We start from the raw sequence: 17,779 nt of genomic DNA, 5'->3' as shown, positions 1-17,779 counted from the left end.
AAACAAAACAAGAGGCGGGAGCGCGATTCACAAAAAAAACACATCCACGCTCGAGTTGGCCAGCACATTTTCTGACTTGGACTAAAATATATATTAACACTCGCCACAACAGGTGCCAATCCAGTCGGAATTTTTGAAACCATTTAATTATTTACCTTTTACGGGTCGTTTTGCCTTGATTTTAATTCAAAATGCTTTACCGAGGCAGTAAATAAAGTTACAAAAATTACTTCCCAGCCTTCCCCTTAATTTCTCTATACTTTGTGACGTTTACTTTGTGCCTGAACCCGCCCTTCTCAACACATGTTCAAGGGTAAATTTATGCTTGGTTAATCAGATATAAGTTGTGTGGTCTACTGTGTGTGTGTGTGTTTGGGTGGGGGCAACAACTCGGAAACGGTAAACGCATAAGGAGTGGGGAACAGGAAACACATGATCGCGACACAACAAACAGAAATGGGTCTCTGAAGACAGGAAGCCAGGCACTGCAAACACACAAGAAAACCGGTCTGCGAGCAAACACCATTACCCAGGAAAAGCAAACACATGGACTCAAGCACACGAAGCACAGTTAAACTCAAGCACGGCAAAGACGAAGGGTCCAACGCGCACACGCAAACGCACACAAAAATGACACAAATTAACCCAGGCATGGAAAATATAAACGCATAGGAACGGTAAATAGACACAGACTCGAAGAACAGCAAAAAACATGTTCAGGCACAGCAACACCGAGCGACATGGGCAAAGCAAACATGAAGGACATGTATAAACGAAGGACTCTGGGGAAAGCAAAAGACATGAACCACAACATAACAAGCCTCATTATACGCCATATGACGCCATGAACACCACCGCCTTTCTCCGAGGTCAAGCAGAAATGCCTCGGAGAAACGCAGCGGCATTTTCGGATTCGGTGGCTTGTTTTTCTTTCTCTCCTCTTGCCATCAGCTGGAATGTTTACATTCCAGAGGAGAGAAAGAAAGTAAAAAACACGCCCCCGAATCCGAAAAAGACTGGGCTTCTTTGGAGAGACAAAGCTCTTCTCCAATGGCTGACCGGCATTTAAGAGGCCAGCCAATGGAGAAGAGGGGAGAAGAGGGGCGGGTTCAAGCCCCTCTTCTGAAAAACATTAAATCTTGGAGCGAGACTGCGCAAGCGCAGCCTTCGCATCCGAGACCTAAAAACACTCTTGCGGGGAATGCCCTTTTTCTGACATTTTTCTATTCCAAAGTGCAGCTGGATGGAGAGAAATAGAAGGTTTTCAATATGAAAAATAAATACATAACTAAATAAAGCAAGACAGAGTGGTTGCAAAGTGGCCAGATTGGTTTTATTCACAGCCAAATACATCAGCCTCACTTTACAGACTTTGCAGTGAAACGCTACTTTTGTTTCCTCGTCTTTCTTTGAACAGCATTGTTGTCTCCAGGTTGGAAAGTACCCCATTCCAGGAGGTACTGCAATACCTGGTTGATGGGTGGATTGGAAAACAAAATGTGTACCATGGCTCTGTTTATGGATATGGTCTTTTTAAACCATACTGCTTACGTTTTGTAAGGATATAAGCAATTGACATTGAAACGTTTCCCTTCAGGGCCCTGTAGTCATGTCCTTAACTTTTCTGGTAAAACCACTTGTTGATTTCTGAATAGTGAGTGAGAGATTGTTAAGGTAACCATGTTGTTTTCTGCTTACATTTCACATGCTTTGCTTAATCTTGTATTCCCTGTGAGAGTTTGCTTTCACTTTTTTTTATGCAGCATATTACTCTTATCAAGTGCATAATTTAAATTGAGCCACATCCAAGTGTTTATAGCGGGCACAATTAAGTTGTAGCTGAAGCCAGTGCGAGTTTCTCCCAGTGGGACATTATGGTGTTCAGTGGGGGAGAGGATGTGGCACTATGGCCAGAGCTGTCGAATTTGGAACTAGGGAACGGGTTCAGCCTTCATGACCAGTCCACCAGACCACTCTCCTGAGGGAGCATAGTCTCATGCTAGACCTTAGAAGGCCCCACTAGACCTTAGAAGGCCTGATGTCTTAGCACAAACAGGTGTACCCTAGTGGTGTCAATTGTTGGTTAACCTTGAAGGCCTGTCCACCACAATCCATACTAAAGTTCATCTCCAGTCTTGCGGGCAAGTCTACGAAGCAGCTCACCCTAGAGCAATAGTGATCCAGTCACTGCGACTTTGTCACTGAGGTCACATGAACCTTGAGCAGGTTAGGGTGGTGCGAACGGTGTGACCGCACTGGGTACCTATTTCGGGTGGGTGCGTAGTGTTGCAAGTATATTATGGTTTTTTTTTTACTTGCTGCCTCCTTCCTGGCCTCCAGCAAATTTCAGCAGCAATAAAAATGTCATGATAACTTCGGTGATTAATGTTCTTCCTGGGGAGAGATTGGAGTTTTGTCTAGTGGAAGGATTGACACCTTGAAAGGTAGCAAAGAGGGTTAATGTGCCTGCTGCAAAGAACATGTACCATGCAGATCACAAGTGCACATAATGTTAACTAGGTTAGTAGGTTACTGCTTTTGTCAGAGAGATCCTTTTGTAACTTGCAGTTTATAAGTTAAAATCCTAACATAGAGCAGTGAGCTATTAAACTATACTGCCTGCTAGTATGGTTGTCATGTGGCTTCTACACCTTGTAGTCCTTTGTCTTATGTAAAATTTCCTATACAGTGATTTACACACGTATAAGTGATTGTCTCTGTGTGGTGTGTGATGTAAAGTGCTCTGACACTGTACACTGCTATGAATGGCGCTGTAGATCAAATTAAATGCATCTGAGAAAGAGTGTGGTTATGGAGATTTGAGGGGGACTGTTAAAGGGTGGTAGTGAGGGAGTCCGAGGCATAGGTGATCATTGGGGGCACCAGCAAACATTGTTGCACAGGGCGCCACCAGCACTAAAGCCGGCCTTGCCATCAAGGCCAGTCCGCCTCACCCTTTGGTATCTCCATTGGCCTTGTTTCAGCAGTAGTAGCTGCAACTCACCAAGGATCGTCAATGCAGGATGTGCACGCACACCAAACTTAGTTTGCAAACTTCACAGTCTCTCTGCTTCATGCACCAGCACTTTTAACATGTGCTGCCTGCTCTGCAGCCACAAATGATGATGCAGTGTTGACTTAATTGTGCAAAAAAAAAAAAGGCTACAGCGTAATGCAATATATTTTCTTATACTTTATGATTTAGACATTTTTACACATGTTAAATCTCTGCAAAGATTCGGCCTCATTAGTATCAGTATAACATGCAAATTCAGCAGTGAGAAAGGTGATCAGTCAACCTTTGCAAAGGGCCATCCACTTTGCAGCAACTCAAGTGACGTTTCTTAGTAACTTTTTATCCGTTTGAGCTACAAAAATGATTCGTTAAAACTGTAAGTTCATGCAGTGGATGATGTATTATGTGGCAAGTATGGCAGAGCCATAATTATATAGAAAACATTTGCAAACTAGGATATTTTGCCATTCATGTTTGAACTGCTCTTGTGGAAGAAGGGAGAAGAAGTGTGTTATGAAGAATGAAAGCGCGCAGGCATGGTCTTGTATATATGATTGATGATTTATTCTTCAGATCCAAATCATTAGTTACAGGTTAACAGGAGATGTTCTGTTCCTTCTTAATGCCCCACCAGGAGCAGCGTCCTCCCTGCTCAGCCCCTTCTCACCAACTGATCACACTAGAATCCCAACCACCCTCAACATTCTATCATACCTCATCAAAGGCTGAGCAGGCAGGCAGAGAGCCAGAGTAGGGAGAGTGTAAAGATAATAAGCACATCACAACACATCTCCCCCCTTATAATATTTGAAAACAATCAACATGTGTTAAGATGATACAACACTCACCGAGCATAGGAGGATGCATTAATAACAACTAATTAAACATCACCCCCCCAGCAATAATGATCATAAACAGAAAAATGCATGAAAATAAATTTAACACACATTTAGTAGAAAAGGAAGATGAATAACCAAAACATTAAACACCATCCTTCCCCTGATAATGATCAAAAACAAAATTGCAAAACTAGCATGAAAACTCAGACTACAACTATGGGTACAAGACACTACACTACACCCCACAACGTACCCATTGTGCCTCATAAAAGACACAAGACAGGCAGAACAGGGATCTACAACCCTAAACTGCACAACTAAGACAAAAACGGATCTACCAATAAGACAGATCTAAGACTAAATCCCTTAACCCTAACCAACACAGGGTACCTTTAAACCCAAAATACTTATGGGTAACTCTAACTGACAAATCAGGGTATCCCTTAACCCTAAAACACTCTTGCGATAACTATGAGTAACAATAACTCATGACAAACTTAGGGTATCCCTTAACCCTAAAAACACACTCGCAAAACACTATGGATATACATAACCCATGACAAATTTTAGGGTATCCCTTAACCCAAGACACACCCAAAAGGGTGACTCTAGACCATCTAGGGTATCCTTTAACCCTATACAAACACAGGTTAACCCTCAACCCCATACAATTCAGGGCAACATAGCAAAACCAGTATGTCCTTGAACCCAAAATATACTGGCCACAAAAAGGAATTAGACAACAAATGCACAAATCCCCCAATAATAAACAGTAACCCAAAACCAACCCCCACGTTCAAAAGAACCAAAACCCACAAGGCTGAAAAATAAAGAAAAGGAAAGTCTCTGACTCCGGTGAGCGATCTCTCACCCGAACCCAAATACTACATAAGCAATGAAGACAACGAAAATCGTGAAATAAGGCAAAAGGCAATAAAGATGTCACACACGAAACGATAGGGAAAACAGTCAAAATAACCGGTGAAAAACTTCTAGATGCGAGGCTCACCAGTCCTTTTATGACACGAAAAAGAAAAACATCTTCCAAGTGTCTCAGTCCCCTGGTAATGTAGATAATTACCACAACTCCCAAAAGGCTCTGCCAGTTCCTCCGATATCAGCATTGCTGAAAAACGCCATCGATTATTTCCACAGACAACAGCAACATAACGTAATGCACGTAGCAGGGAAGTCAACCAAACTCGCCCACCAATCTTACAATGGCAGTACGTAGGCAACGACGCATCGGGTGGCTCACGGCACGTCGCTGCATGCAGCCTGCGGAAAAGGAAACCAGCCCAGAACGTTGAAGAGGATCCATGGCAACACCACAGTTCGCAGTGAAGAAGGTAAGACTGCGCGCGCTTGGGAGAAGACTGTTACGGTGTTTTTTTTTTTAAATAAAGCGCCCAGGAACGGTCGCCGGCAAGCAGCAAACTCTTAAGTCCACACAGTTTGCAAACATAACGCAAAGACTCTGAGGCTCGATCTCTGCCCCCGATCATCCAACGTGACAGTCCGACACGTCCAATAAATACAGCAGACTTGAGTGTTACACTTTGCCGGTTACAAACACCGACACCATCCAAGATTCATGCTACAAGTCCACTAGCTCGACTACACAAATGTCAGCAACACCAATTGAAACGTGCCACAAGCAGATTTAACAGGGCACTTAGACTGAAATGCGATGCTCCGTAGTGCGTGTGTGATGCTGTGTGATGCTGATCGCTCCCTTTCCCTTGCGCCGGAATTCACATTGTCATCATTTTCACCTCAGCAGCAGCAAATAGTAGACTACCAGCCTTTACTCCTCACAGGGATGTCGGTTTTCAACCAGGACCAAACAGCAACTAGTCCAATTAGTCTTTTGGGGAAACACTCACCCAAGTCCATGATCTAGCACATCCACAATAGGGCTGACCGATCTTTAGGTCACTGGTGGGGCTTGTGGAGTGCAAAATTACTTCTTTTTTTTTCTTATGTGCGCTTCTTCAGTTCCAAGTTCATCCAAAGTAGGCCCTTCAGTCCAAACTCCTTGAAGGTACACGCAGGTTCTTTAACTCGTCGCCAGTGTTATGAAGGAAAGCGCGCAGGCATGGTCTTGTATATATGATTGATGATTTATTCTTCAGATCCAAATCATTAGTTACAGGTTAACAGGAGATGTTCTGTTCCTTCTTAATGCCCCACCAGGAGCAGCGTCCTCCCTGCTCAGCCCCTTCTCACCAACTGATCACACTAGAATCCCAACCACCCTCAACATTCTATCATACCTCATCAAAGGCTGAGCAGGCAGGCAGAGAGCCAGAGTAGGGAGAGTGTAAAGATAATAAGCACATCACAACACAGTGCTAATGAGAGAAACTGCATGGCTAGGAGACAAATGGCTTATGATTCCACTTTTAAGCGTATTTGGGACATTGTGTGATTGGAAATATATCCCACTTTGTGAATGTATTTAAAGGCCAATAACTCCTATTAAAACTTAAATAATCAAGTGAATCCATTAGTTGAATTAAATTACACAATAAGCTGTAACTGGTCAGTGAAATGCCAAACAAATACAAAAAATTGGGAGGTTTGGCACATTCTGGCCACACCTGACTCCTCCCACTGATTGAATCCTTGGGTTAGCTCTGCCCTCTGAGTCTCCGCCCACAGTTCCCCTACTTTTTTACCCCCACTTCGACCCCCGAGCACAGCACACTTCTAGCTCCCAGGCCCCCTGAGTGTGGATCAGGGCCGGACTGGTAATGGCACTGGCAGCCCTTTGGTTCCTCCTGCCACGGCCCGCAGGGCCGGCACCCCAGCAGTGCAGCACTGACCTCAAACATGATCTCAGGTCAGATTCTGTATAAATGGGTTTTCTTTTCGTCAGGTGTTGTTCGTGTGTGTGTCCGTCTCCGAGCAGGGCCAGGCCAGCTGCAATGTTCCGAGCCATCAGGCAGGATACGTGTGCTGCTCCCTTTGGTGGTGCTGTGCTGCTTGACTCTTGGGGGCTGTATCTGGGGTGAAGGTTGGGGTCATCAAGTCTGCTTAAAATATATTTTTCAGCACAAGCCCCAACTTGGGGCTTGTGCTAAAAAATATATTTTAAGCAGACAACAGGGCTTTCTAGTGTTTATTTATTTATTTTTTTACAACAGTGAGTCTTTTTTTTGTGTTTTCCACTGGCCACTGGTGTTGTTGCCACTGGCACTTGCCACTTAGGCTAACGTGTAAATTTCTAAGAGCCCTCTGTGCGTTCCCTTGACGCTGGCTCAGTTGGTTTGTGACCTCTATATTTTTTTTCATTGTCCGTATTTCAGTCCGGATTTCACAAGAAAGGAGCTTGCGCTGTTAAAATGCGCACACTTGTATGTTCAGCGGATGGTTCACTTCTAAAAGATGCAATCGGGCCACAGTGACGGTATGGTAGCTGCAGTTCCCAGTGTGCAATCCGATAGTTTTCGAAAGAGACTTGCTGTTTCATAATACCCAATTCTTGTGTGTTCTATGATGTTTCGTTTTTAATGTCTAAATTACAGATTATCCAGCTGAACAGTATTCGTGTTTTATGGCCTCAGAAAGCTGAAAAGGCTGGATCTGCCTTGCATCGATTCCAATCTATAACAAATTAGCTGCACAGAGTTCTCCACAGAAGGTGTAGTGTTAGGCAAATGACATCACCAATCCTCTGATGACATCACAGAGTTGATCTCTGATCCCAGCCCAAGCACTTCAACAGCCTCCTAGCCCTACTTGCTTGCTCCTAAGGGCACAGGGGCAGCAAGGGCAAGATGTGGAAGCTAGAACTGCTACCTCACACGGTGTGAGCGTGTGTCACACTATTGGCTCCCTTCACATGGTCACCCGGGGAAGAGCTGTTATCATAGTGCTAGACAAGGTGAGCTGGAAACCCTTGCACAGAGCAGCCTTCCAGCTTGTGTTTGGAGGCTTTGCATTGCTGACGTCCATAAAGGGGGTTGCAAGCAACCGCCCTAGGAAGTTAGTGGTAGCCTCTGAAGCTTTTGCTAGAGTTTTAGGGGAGAGAGAGGTGTGACTCTCAGGCTACTCGCTAGCCATACCTCTCCTTGTTTATGCACTCTCCTCCTCCTCCTGTCTCTTATAGTAAAAAGTTTGAAAAGTCGTCAGGTATGGGGCACTTCACACACTAATAGGCCCTTTAAAACCCTCCTTAGCTTCTATTTCTGCTCCTGCCTTCTTCATTACACCTGGTGCAGGGGTAGAAACCACCAAGGGCAGTGCCACACCACGAGTACCCAAGGGCAAGCCAGGGGTGGTAGCTGCTACTCTTGGCCAGTGGCCACCCCTAACTGAGTTTCATTTTTACCAGCCAGAGTCTCTGAGATAAGGTACTTATATTAATTCACCTAAAAACGGATGGTGGAGATCAGCATTTGCTGTACAACAAGCAATGACACCATTCAAATCATTGTGTTTTGTGCTAAAATACCAAGCTCACAACAGCAGATCTCCCAGTGGCTGCCATGCAGCAAATTAACTTGAGTTCTGAATAGTGTTTAATTACCACCACTAAATTTAAGATTTAATCATACTGTGCTTTCAAAGTTAATTGGCATACATCTTAATTAAGTGACTTGAGCCTTAAGCATATATTCTGCATGTGAATTTCATAAAGTTACTTGGTTGACTCATTTGACAAAAATGCAATTAAAGATGTGAAAGGAGATGTATTATAAACAACAGTTAAGGCTCTATGTTAAAATAAAGGCAGGAAGGCGTGGCATTGCAAGTGAACATTGTCAGAGGCTTTCTCGCAGAGCCTTTGGGTACTAAGGCATTGTAGCACACAGAGCATAGAAGAAAAACAATTGGGAGCCAGACGAGGAACAAATTGTGCTGCAGTGACAAGGCACCGTAACTTAAGAATGATGGGTGGTTCTGTAGTACAAAGGCACATGGATATAATTTTTAAAACATGGCATATGGTTTAATAGACTTAATATTCAAACTGAGAATGTTGCCAATTTTGTACATATTCTTTCCAGCTGCCAAATTAAAGTTGTATGGAGAAGGAAGCTTTACATTAACCATCAAAAACACTACATCTATTTTTACAAAGGGGAGTAGGTCAGGTTTCAGTATGGTTCAAGTAAGAGGGTAGAACTGATTATATGCTCAAGGTCTGTTGGGTGCTTTGTTTCTACCCTGACTACTGTATTAACAATGTATAATGACCTAACAAGGATGGCATGAGTAAGTTGAATTAGATTTAACACATAGATCCAGAAATTTCTGCTTTAGAAGGGCGCCTGAGTAGTTCTTCTGTGCACCAAATATATGTTGGACTCGGGCTGCCACTTTCTGGTAAAACAAAAACATAAATTAAGACACACTGTCCTATTTTCTTCGTGGACTGAAAATGTAAGTAATTAATCCCATGATTGAACTTGGAAAGGGCACTAACTGATGATAAATGCCTGCATTCTAAACTGCATCCTTTTCTTCAGGTACCCAAGGAGATATAGAAGGAAGCTAACTCAGAAAAAGTCCCAGCGCCATTAGCACATGTAAAATGTTTTTTAGATACATATTGTTCATACTGACTGCTGAGACATGGTTAGATAAGTCCTTGTTGGCCTCAGATTCCTCCAAATTAAAATTCGGTTTGATCTGCTTTATTACATCAAAAAAGGCAATTTTTGTTGGCTCTTAGGGCTCAGTGCACTTCACCACCACTAACCAGTGCTAAAATTGTAAACATGGTAAAATTGGCTTACACCGAATTGGCAAGTTCAACCCCCCACACTCCCCCTAGTAGTGGTTGCTCACTGTGCTTGTTCGCTACACACCATGTGGGGGCTGGTCTCACTTTTACTTTGTTCTCTCTGATTCACTACTTGTATCGATTTTTGCTGCTCTCCGAAAGAATGTCTATGGGTACATATCACTGGGTGGGTAACCTGATGTTCTTTAAGGTCATCATCTACTATTTACTGTGCTTTGAAAGTTGATACAATTTGAATATGTAATGAAAAATGTGCTGTAAAATTCACTATTTTGATCTTTCGTTTTCCAAACTTTTCAAGGGGATAGAACCCCCCCAAACCCCTCTAGTAGCGCTCGGGCTCGCTCGCTGTGCGCTCTTGCTATGCGCCAGATGGGGGCTGGTTTGGCAAAATTTGCCAGGGCTGCTTTCAGTTCCCAGTCCGGCCCTGATCACACAGCCGCCATCTTGACGCCTCTCCTGGTGATAGACGGGTGAGGTAAATTTGATACTAGACCTTGTCAAGTTTTTCAGCTGAGCTGAGAGCTGCTTTTTTAGCAGACTGACATGATCTTTATTTAGATCTGGAAGTAGCTGTGTGGTCTGGCTTCTTTAGGATACTCAGATTCTTCGTGTATTCGGAACAGTGGTCTACCTGGCCTTGTGTATGATTCCTGGTGTGGCAATAGGATTTAATAGGGGCTTTTATGGTGAAACATATTTATTTACATTATAAAATAATTCAGCTATTTTTTGCTTGCCATTATAAAGTATGTAATATGTGTGCGATCTAAAAAATGTCGTTTTGGGAAAGAACATTTTCACAAACCTTTGGTAGCGAAAACTGAAAGGTTTTGATTATTTAAAATCTAAAACACACAACCAAACAAATTAAAAGCATATGTTGAGAAAGTATTTCATGCATTGTGTTTTAATAATGCCAAATTATTTCATGAATAGCCTTCTGATGTTTGTTACATTCTGTATTTTTCTTCTCAGTGATGACCTATTTCGACCACCATGAAACCGGTTGGTCTTCCTGGCAGAAGACCCTCCTAGCTTTCCACATGGGCAAGGACATTATGGTTTCATACAAAAGGCATGGATTTCCACTTGAAAGCTTTAGGTTCTATTTATTTAAGGACGACAAATACATCAGTCGACAAATTGATGAAATAGGCGGAGGTCGCAACACCATCTTAGCCATCACGATGGGTCAGCACTTCCGACAATTCCCTCTCCAGCTCTACATCCGCCGAACACTCAACATACGCAAGGCCATCGAACGACTGCTGACCCGAAGCCCTGACACCAAAGTCATCATAAAGACAGAGAACACAAGGGACGCCAACACAGCCGTGGAAAAATTCAGTGAATTTCACGGCTATTGTCAATATCTGGTGTCGAAAGAGGTTTTTAAGAACATGGATGTTGGTTTTGTGGATGCATTGGACATGACCTGCGCCCTGGCCACTGAGGATATTCACCCACCGACGCACGTACTTGAGAACATTATGAGCCTGACTTTTACTTATGCCTGCTAGTGATAATCAAACAAGTAACTGTGCCAAGAAACATGTCTTTTTGAATGAGTACTTGACATACAAGTGCGATGCAGAATGCTCATGTCACAAGTACAAGACATGCCCCCTTCTTTCTTAGCCTTAAAACCTTTTTTCTATCTTTCTTGTTCTTTTCACCCCAACTCCATTGGCCCCAAGCACCACTCATGAAATACCCTGGAAGCTGTATATTGCCTGTTAGCACACCACAAGCCCTAGGTTCTTCAGAACAATTGAAAACTCGTAAAACCCTGATCAGGAATTATTGGGAAACATTACTGGAAAGCATATCCTAACAGCAAGGTGATTTTGCTAGCTTCTACCAATTGGGGCACAGATGCAAGACAGGCACACGGGGCACAAATGCTGCATTTATTGTTTTTGTTCAAGTTCATGGCTGTTCATGAGCTGAAAAACGGAGAGAGGCTTCTGTCTATTGCTGGCCATGATGTACCTTGAATGATTCTAGGAGAAACTTGATGATATTGTCAATTCAATTCCCAGTTCAGAGCATGGGGGTCCCCAACTCCCCGGGGCCCCTCAGTAATGTCTGTGAGATATGGGAGACTCCGTGGGGAGGGAAGGGAGTATTCGCATTCTGCAGGGGTTGCCTATCATATAGCTCTACACCACTGTTCCCGTTTCACAAGATGAATACAGTGCATCTTCAGCTCTTCTCGTCTGTCTGTGTATAGATCTGACGTAGCTTCTTTATTTGCTTGGGTACTATCACATTTTGAGCAGAACTGAATATAAGAACAATAAATGCACCAAGTATAGTAACTAACAGATGGGATGGATAACATAAGTATGTTCATTATGCACTGCAAATGTAACTGGGGAGCAAGGTGGCGCTGTACAAGTCGGGGTGTAGGGAGATGATACAAAATTGTGTTCCAGAAATAGGTATTTTATATGTTAAACTTACGCACTATCGTATTTCACATATATGCGTTACAGGCACATGAACTTTAAGTGATTTGTCTAGAATCACAGTATTTGCAGCCAAGCATCAATAGTAGGATTCAAACCCTGGTCCAGAGACACTGGACCACCGATCCTCCCAACAAGGATCAAAATAAACAATTGATACATGGGCAAATATGACAGTTGTGTGGTAAAATTGACAATGAAAACAGACAATACAATTCACTACCTAACCGTAAAGACACACTGATTTCCATATTAACAAGTTTTGCAAATTTGTGATGAGGTCTTTGGTTTTTATACCCGAGCACGTGGAGATGACTCTTCAGGACTGATTTACAGTTGAGAATTGTGAGGCTGGCTGGAGGAAGTGAATTTCAATGTAGAGGTCCTAGAAGGAAAAAAGGATTTGAACCTGGATGCCTCAACGGGCTTACTGAGTGAAATTAGCAGATTTGATTAAGCCTGGGCGGAACTTGAGGAATTGTACTCAGTGGAATTCTGCAGAGCTGCAAAAGAAACTTATGGAGATCCCGCAGAATTTCGTGACTGGGCCAAAAATGCATTTTACACTCCTTGCACTGTAATTTAAGGCCGGCAGCCTATTATATATGTATAGGACTTAGTTTCCATAGGAAAAACCTTTTTTGGCTTGCGTATCACTTTGGTGTCATTTGACGAATCTTCACGAAATTGTCCGAAAAATGTGTCTTCCTGATTCTAGTTGTGTATGAAAAGCTTCGGGCTGATCTGTCAAGAGGAGGGCGGAGAAAAAGGCGAGGTAAAAAAAGTGTGTTTCTCATATTAATTCGCATAGGGATTTTGAACAGCCCGAACTTCAAAACGGAATTAAACCAAATTTGGCAGAAAGCTAGCTCTTGCACCAGAAAGAGCCATTATTTTGAATTGATGTAAATCCGTTCAGTAGTTTTTGAGATATTCAAGGAAAAAGAAATTTGTATAGCTGGGTGGAGCCTAAGCACAGATCTCATGGTGAGACATGATTGGCTGTCAGCACTTCAACCAGGAAGTGCTGGCAGTTATCTTGGGACCAATATACATGATAGCAGCCCATTAAAATGCATTGTAGCGAAATGGCAGGTTTTGAGTGTCACAAAAAGGAGAACATATAAGGGTGATAACAGATTTTAGTTACAATATAAATCATTTGTTAATAGTGCCATACTAATTTTAGGGATTGTGGAGTGTTCTAAGGTGATTTCACCCTGTGAAAAAGCCTTCTGCTGGCATTTCATTAATCAAGTTTGAGAGATTACTGTTTTCTCATGATTTTCCTACAGAGGTTGTGGAAGATGCTCCAGAAGCTAAAATGAGAGCATATTTTCTGTAAATTCACACTAGCTTTCTCAGGCATATGAAAAGGAAGTCTGACATTTTGAATGTATGAAACTGGCAAAACTTAAAACATGTGATTTAGAAAGGAATAGAATGAGGGGTTTCACATTGTCCAAAAAATTATGGTTAGTGCTGAAGAAAAAAAAATTGGGACACATTTTAAGTGGGTCTTCAAATATCTTCCTCTTCTATTTCATTAAAACATTCTAACAATGTAGAGTGAAACATGCACTTTCAACACCAGCAGCAGACTGCCTGTTAACTCCCTGGTGATCAGCACATTTACTGCAGTGTTCTAATCAGTAACTACAGTGCTAACATTCAGAATTTATGAAAAAAGTGTAGCATGTCTAAACGCCATCTTGATGGAATCGAAGTGAAAAACTGAAAGCATTTTTTACTGAGGATACTGTAGTAAATGAGGAAATTAGGAAGCTTTATAACAAATAAGTCTCCCAAGATGGCCACCAGAGAAAAAAGAGCACAAATGTAGCACAAATATCACCCAAATGTAGCCCAAGTATTGCCCAATGACAGAAGTGTGCAAAATACTTAGGGCTTCATTACGATGTCTGTGGGAAAGACTCTGAACGCCATTCGGTTTGACCGAATCCGTGTCAGAACCCGTATTTCCGACCGACTCGGAAACATATCAGACCGACTGATTATAATGGTCGTAAACCGTTCGGACTTTCCTACTCGGTACCAACTCGCTTCCGAACGGCATTTGGAGAAACTGAGTCAGTCGGAGCCGACTCGTACAGGTCTACGGACAGCGTTTCTGACCGACATATTATGATGTCGGATTCGGACAGCCGAATTGGTTATTCAGACACGGATTGGCTGTCGGAAACCAACTTAGGGCACCCATAACAGGCCCCCTTTACACGGGGGCCTCCAATTGAGGCCCGTGCGGGTACCCATGGGTCTCCTCTTTACAACCATGCATTGTGTGGCGGGCACCATGGGGTGCCCTACACAGGGTGCAAGGTTTTCCGCAACCTCCCCTTCCTTAAATGGGAGCCTGTGTTGTTGGTTGGAACACAGGCTCCCATTGAAGTCAAAGGGAGTCCGACCGAACGGTAGTCGGTAGCATCGTAATCGGTTGACCGGACTCCCCGATTCCGGTCGGAAACCATTCAAACGCCAAGTCAGTCGAAATGCTTTTCGATCGACATTGTAATGAGGTCCTTAATTTATTAGTTTTTTAGCAGTTGTATGTTGGGCAAACTTGACCTGAAGGTTTTGGAGTGCTTTACATTAGCATCAGTTACATTATGACACAATCATTTTGGTTTAGGAATGGAGAGATTAAGTGATCTGCCCAGAATCACAGGACGTCAAGCTGACGCCAAAACTCAAACCTGGTTCCCCAGTTGCAAAGTCTGCAGCTCTGGCTGTAACGCCACATCCTCTCCTCTAAGAATAACATATAATCAAGTGATGAACTGGATAAAAAAAACATAAAGATGGCAAAAAATTTACTCTATCAGTTCCCCCCTGATGATGTCGAGTCATCATGAAACATTCCAAAATCCCTGCAGAATAGGCCGATCTAATCAAATGTCGTAGTTAATCTCCTCTGTCTGAACTCTTCCAAACTCTTGTAATGGATGTTGTGCAGTCTTTCCACCCTTCTCTCTCTTTCCCTAAGGAGCTCTCCAAATGCCTTGCCTTCTGCCATTTGTATGCTCTTATCATTCCTACTAAGATGATAACACTGATTACAACAATTGTAATTGGCTTCAATATATACCCAAGGATTCCAACTTCTAAGTCTGCAAACTAACTTCCAGCTGCACAAAATCCATATCAAATCTTATCCCAAACTCCCTCAGCTGCCAGATCTTGTATCTCATGATGTATATCAATAATGTTGTTTATATATTCCCTCAGATGTTTACTTCTATCAGGAATATAAGTACAACACTGTTGTACCTTCAGCATCCTACATACTCCGCCTTTCTTTGTCAATAACACATATAATGCAAGAAGGTTTTGCATCACCATAGCCCTTATCCAAACCATCTCCCCATTTATGAGTAACAATGACTGAGCTTTGTTAACTTAACTTACCAACTTATCCACAATAGTAGACAACTTCATGATCTTGATGTTCAACAGCACTCCTAATCTAGGTATCATTTCTCCAAATATATCTCCCATAACCTCACGAGAACTCAGTGCACATTGTTCCCTGTGGTTCGATTTTCCTTCCGAACCTTCCAGATTCTCAATATGGTAGATCTTTGGAAACCCAGCTGCCACATAACAAGTACCATGCCAATTGCTTGGAAGCCATACATATGCATTCTTCCCACACACAAAAAACACTCCTGGCACAATTCGTACTGCCTCTTGCAGAAACATATTACAAGGACCATTCACTAGAAAGATATGGTCACACACACACTGTCCCAAAAAAAACAGTGTCATACGGACTCTGAACTTGACGTATGCAAAGCTTGCCTCGTTGTTCCCAATCTAAAGCTGTAGGATCAGAACTTCTTTTAGCCTTGTGAGCTAATTCCTCCTTGATCCATTCAAGATTGTTATCCTTATTGTTAGATTTAACAACTAATCGCCTACTTCTATCCTCTCTACAATTTTCTTTTCTATGTCCGTTAATATGCATATTAGATTATATTTATGTGCGTAAGCAGTATCTAATGTTACTGTGCGAGCGAAATACTTTTCCATTCTCTCTATTTGCTTATAGTAATCATATTTGTTCAAATGTTTATAGACTGGCATTTCTAGGAGTACCACATCATAATTTGAGAAGTAGTACTCATAATGACCCTTTCCATAAACATGCTAAGAAGTAAACTACAACTAATGCCATACGTCAAGGGTTGGATGATGCTAGCAAGTCAACCAAAGCAGGCAGTTGCATACACACATAACAGTCTCTCACTTCCATAGTATCAACGTACTCATACATCAGCTTAGCATAGGCATTCAGCATATAATCACCTTTAGACAAATCTACATGTAGAAAGTGACTAGTTTGCTCTATCAAGCCTTTTCCAGATCCTATTGTACCCTCTTTTGAGGTGAAAGTGTTAGGTGAGGATGTCTCCTGTACCCCCACTCCATGTACCTCACTTTGGCATGCATTTAAAATAGACTAAGGGCCAGATGTACGACGGTGTTTGCATGCGCAAACGGGTTTGTGAACCCGTTTGGGCATGCAAAAGCCAAAATACCAAATAAATGCCAAAATAAATTGCGACTCGCTATTTTGGAATTGCAAGTCGCTATTAGGAAGGGAAATTCCCTTCCTAATAGCGAGCGCAACCCCATGTACAAATGTTTTGTGACCGCAATTGCAGTCCTAAAACACTTGCAAATTACCACCCTCTTCAAGAGGGTGGTAATGGGGTCGCAAAAGAGAAGGGGTCCCCAGGGGTACCCTTCCCCTTTGCAAATGCAGGGGAAACTATTTTAATAGGAAAGGCAGTGGACCCAGGGACCGCTGCCTGCCCTTAAAAAATTAAACGAAAACGTTTCATTTTTTTTAAAAAATGCATCCCGTTTTCCTTCAAGGAAAATGGGCTGCATTTAACAAAAAACAGCAACAGCTTTATTTAAAAGCAGTCCCGGAAATGGTGGTCTGCTGAGCCCAGCAGGCCACCATACCTTGGAGGGCCTGCCATTCCCAATGGGGTCGTAAATTGCGAAATGCTCATTAATATTCATGAGCCTCTACATTTGCGACCCCATTGGGAATAGCTAACAGTGTGTTGCACACTGTTGTACATCCAAAATAGCGCCTCGCAAATTGCAAATCGCAAAATACTCACAATTTGCAAGGCGCTATTGATGGCGTCGTACATCTGGCCCTAAGTAAGGACTCCTACAATGAGTGTACCTATCATATATTTGTGTCTACAGTTCCAGTTTCCAGACTCCATGTTCAAAGTAGCTCGGATTCTAGCTTGTAAGAGGATCAACAGACAGTATCTTTTTCTCTGCCTCTTATTCACATGCAACAGAGTCTTTGAGCAACTTTTCCTTGAAACCTTAGAAAGTTCTTTTCAACAGTCTCTTGTACAATATTTACACTGCTTGGAAGACTTCCTTAGCCCTCTTTCTTCTTCTATAAGAAACTCCCTATTTGTATTCTGCTTCCACTCGGGCCTAGGTAATCTTCTTTCAAGCAATTTATTTACAGTTCAAAAAGTTTGATTTACATCCCTTATGAGATCAGGGCCAATCTCCTCAATGACTCTCTGTAACAGTTCACCTCTTAATGATGCAATCTCATAAGGAGACTGTGGAGCTCCGAAGCTTGGTAATTCGATGTTTTCCAGAATCAGAGTCCGTCAGCCATTCAGGCTCA

At 42.6% G+C, this 17,779-nt stretch overlaps 1 protein-coding gene across 5 annotated transcripts in view; it reads left to right on the top strand.

The window, feature by feature from the left end:
• Window positions 1–12,924, top strand: part of LOC146861446 (NXPE family member 2-like) — a 283,228-nt gene extending 270,304 nt beyond the window's left edge. For all 5 annotated transcript variants that reach the window (XM_085645745.1, XM_085645742.1, XM_085645741.1 and 2 more), the window contains one exon: window positions 10,589–12,924. In XM_085645745.1, coding sequence (XP_085501871.1) covers window positions 10,589–11,133 — 545 coding nt within the window. In that variant the 3' untranslated portion in view covers window positions 11,134–12,924. The remainder of the gene's footprint in view (window positions 1–10,588) is intronic.
• Window positions 12,925–17,779: the final 4,855 nt, after the last annotated feature.

Source organism: Triturus cristatus, chromosome 3_1 (assembly GCF_964204655.1).
Source record: "Triturus cristatus chromosome 3_1, aTriCri1.1, whole genome shotgun sequence".
Taxonomy (NCBI): domain Eukaryota; kingdom Metazoa; phylum Chordata; class Amphibia; order Caudata; family Salamandridae; genus Triturus; species Triturus cristatus.
Note: the sequence above shows the minus strand (reverse complement) of the source record. Positions and strands in the feature narration are given on the sequence as shown.